Genomic DNA, 1932 nt, shown 5'->3' on the forward strand with positions numbered 1-1932 from the left:
CGACGCTTTGAGCAGCAGCCACTTGCATGGTAGATAAGCACCGCGACAACTTCGGCCCCAGGTTTTGGAACTGAAACCGCTGCACTAGCCCAGTGCCACTGCATGACAATCCGGATAAGATCGACAATCTGTGTGCTTAACTTCTGGTCCGGTATGCCACCGCCTTAACCCTTCCCAGGTCAATGGTTCAAGCCCCGCCGCATACATATATAAGACGACCAGATCGATGATGCTTATCACTACTCATTTCTCAGTACTCACCAATTCTACATACAAGTTGCAAGCTTCTGTCATCTGTCCGAAATATTCTGATCTCTGTTCTTTGTGCTTCGAAAGAAGAAGTTGCTAGCTATCACACAAGATTCCGAGATGGGGTCTCTGATGGCCGGCTGGGATTCGCCTGTTCTTGGCGACGACACCAAAGGTACGCTGTACGCGAGTACACGATTCAGTAGCTGATTGCAGCCATGCGCCCATGCCTGTATTTTTGTTGCTCTAGTCGTGTGAAAAAATAACTGTATGCATGATGCACGCGTGTGTAACAAGCAGCTCGTAGAATGAGGAGCCGGTCGCTGACGAAGGAGGAGGTGGAGGCGTTCTGGCGGCAGCAGGGGAAGCCGGCGCCGGAGGACGGCGTCACCTCGCCGCTTGCCTCCCCTCGTCCAACCATGGTATGCACTGCTGCCAAAACTGATGGCCCGGCCGTTTGCTCTTATGAAATCTTGCCAATTGAACATCTCTGAATTGGTTGCATCAATCTGGTTTTGTTCTGCTTATGCAGGAGAAGAGCCCGCTGGGGAGCTCGAAACAGAGGAGCATGTCTCCTGTTGCTCGTGGGCACGAAGAGATCGCTGAAGGTGACGCGGCCGCCGACGACGCCGGGGGTAGCCCCGGCAAGAGCCGGGACTGGTATGTGACCTTGACCGATAACGAAACAGCCGCCGGTGATGACACTCTACTGTGTATCTGACGTGGTGGCGTGTGCAGGTGGACGAGGAGCAACTGGGCGTTCCTGAACGAGCCGCCGGGCACGGCGCACAGCTACACGCCGCAGTTCCATGTCGCCGCCGGAGGCCAGATCGCCACCGGCAACGTCTGACTGGATTTACAGACTAGTACCACGCTACGCTGATGGACTATCTGCACGGCCCACTGTCTGCACCGTGTTGATGTGCCACGAGCTCGCTACATGTCCTCCGTGTAAATACACACAATATATGCATCCGTTGTACTTCAGTATATTGCAAACACATATGTGAGTGATGTGTATGTAAAAAAAGGTAAATAATGTATGTTTCTACTAGGAAGTAGCACATAAAGGACTGCCCATCTACGCGCATCTCCAATAGATGATGTGAAATAGGACAACTAAAAGAAGTGCCCTATAATTTTTACTCCCTCCGGTCTTTTTTAATTGACTCAAATTTAGTACAAAGTTGTACTAAATCCGAGTCAATTAAAAGAGACCGGAGAGAGTACATCTCTAGAAAGCTTTTTTTGTTTTGTTTTACAAGATGATGTATTTTAGGGAACCTGTGCTGAAGTAGATAATGTAAAATAGGGCACATTCATTCGCAAAAAAAAGGGCACATTCCACAAACTTCAATCAAATTTTTACACTTCGAATTCAGCATCAACACTCAAAATTCGATCAAACTTGCATTTTAACTTTGATTAAACTTCTATTTATACTTAGACATCGGCACTAGACATGACATTTCGACTAAACCAAGTTCGACATTGACTAAACTAAACAACGACTAAACTATAAGCAATGACTATTCTAACTAAACCTCGACGAACGCTGACACTTGGTGTCCTAGAAATCGGAATCCAAGACATAGGACCCTGCATTGCCGTCGCCGATGTCGTTCCAAAAATCGGAATGATGATTCAGATGGGGCCTCGCCTCGTCAACATTCTTCCTCCCGC

General features: G+C 48.4%; 1 protein-coding gene across 1 annotated transcript; it reads left to right on the top strand.

Annotated features, from left to right (window-relative positions):
• Window positions 1–219: 219 nt before the first annotated feature.
• Window positions 220–1395, top strand: LOC124681573. The gene is made up of 4 exons (XM_047216466.1): window positions 220–424; window positions 550–671; window positions 782–909; window positions 988–1395. The coding sequence occupies exons 1-4, from the start codon at window positions 370–372 to the stop codon at window positions 1097–1099; spliced, it is 417 nt and encodes a 138-aa protein (XP_047072422.1). The 5' UTR covers window positions 220–369; the 3' UTR covers window positions 1100–1395.
• Window positions 1396–1932: the final 537 nt, after the last annotated feature.

This window comes from Lolium rigidum, unplaced genomic scaffold (assembly GCF_022539505.1).
Source record: "Lolium rigidum isolate FL_2022 unplaced genomic scaffold, APGP_CSIRO_Lrig_0.1 contig_47030_1, whole genome shotgun sequence".
NCBI lineage: Eukaryota > Viridiplantae > Streptophyta > Magnoliopsida > Poales > Poaceae > Lolium > Lolium rigidum.

Bases quoted from the DNA above. Each gene is read 5' to 3' on its own strand.
- LOC124681573 (XM_047216466.1), top strand. From the start codon at position 370: ATGGGGTCTCTGATGGCCGGCTGGGATTCGCCTGTTCTTGGCGACGAC. The intron at 425-549 runs GTACGCTGTACG...TGTAACAAGCAG, and splicing joins TCTTGGCGACGACACCAAAG to CTCGTAGAATGAGGAGCCGG. The intron at 672-781 runs GTATGCACTGCT...CTGCTTATGCAG, and splicing joins CCTCCCCTCGTCCAACCATG to GAGAAGAGCCCGCTGGGGAG.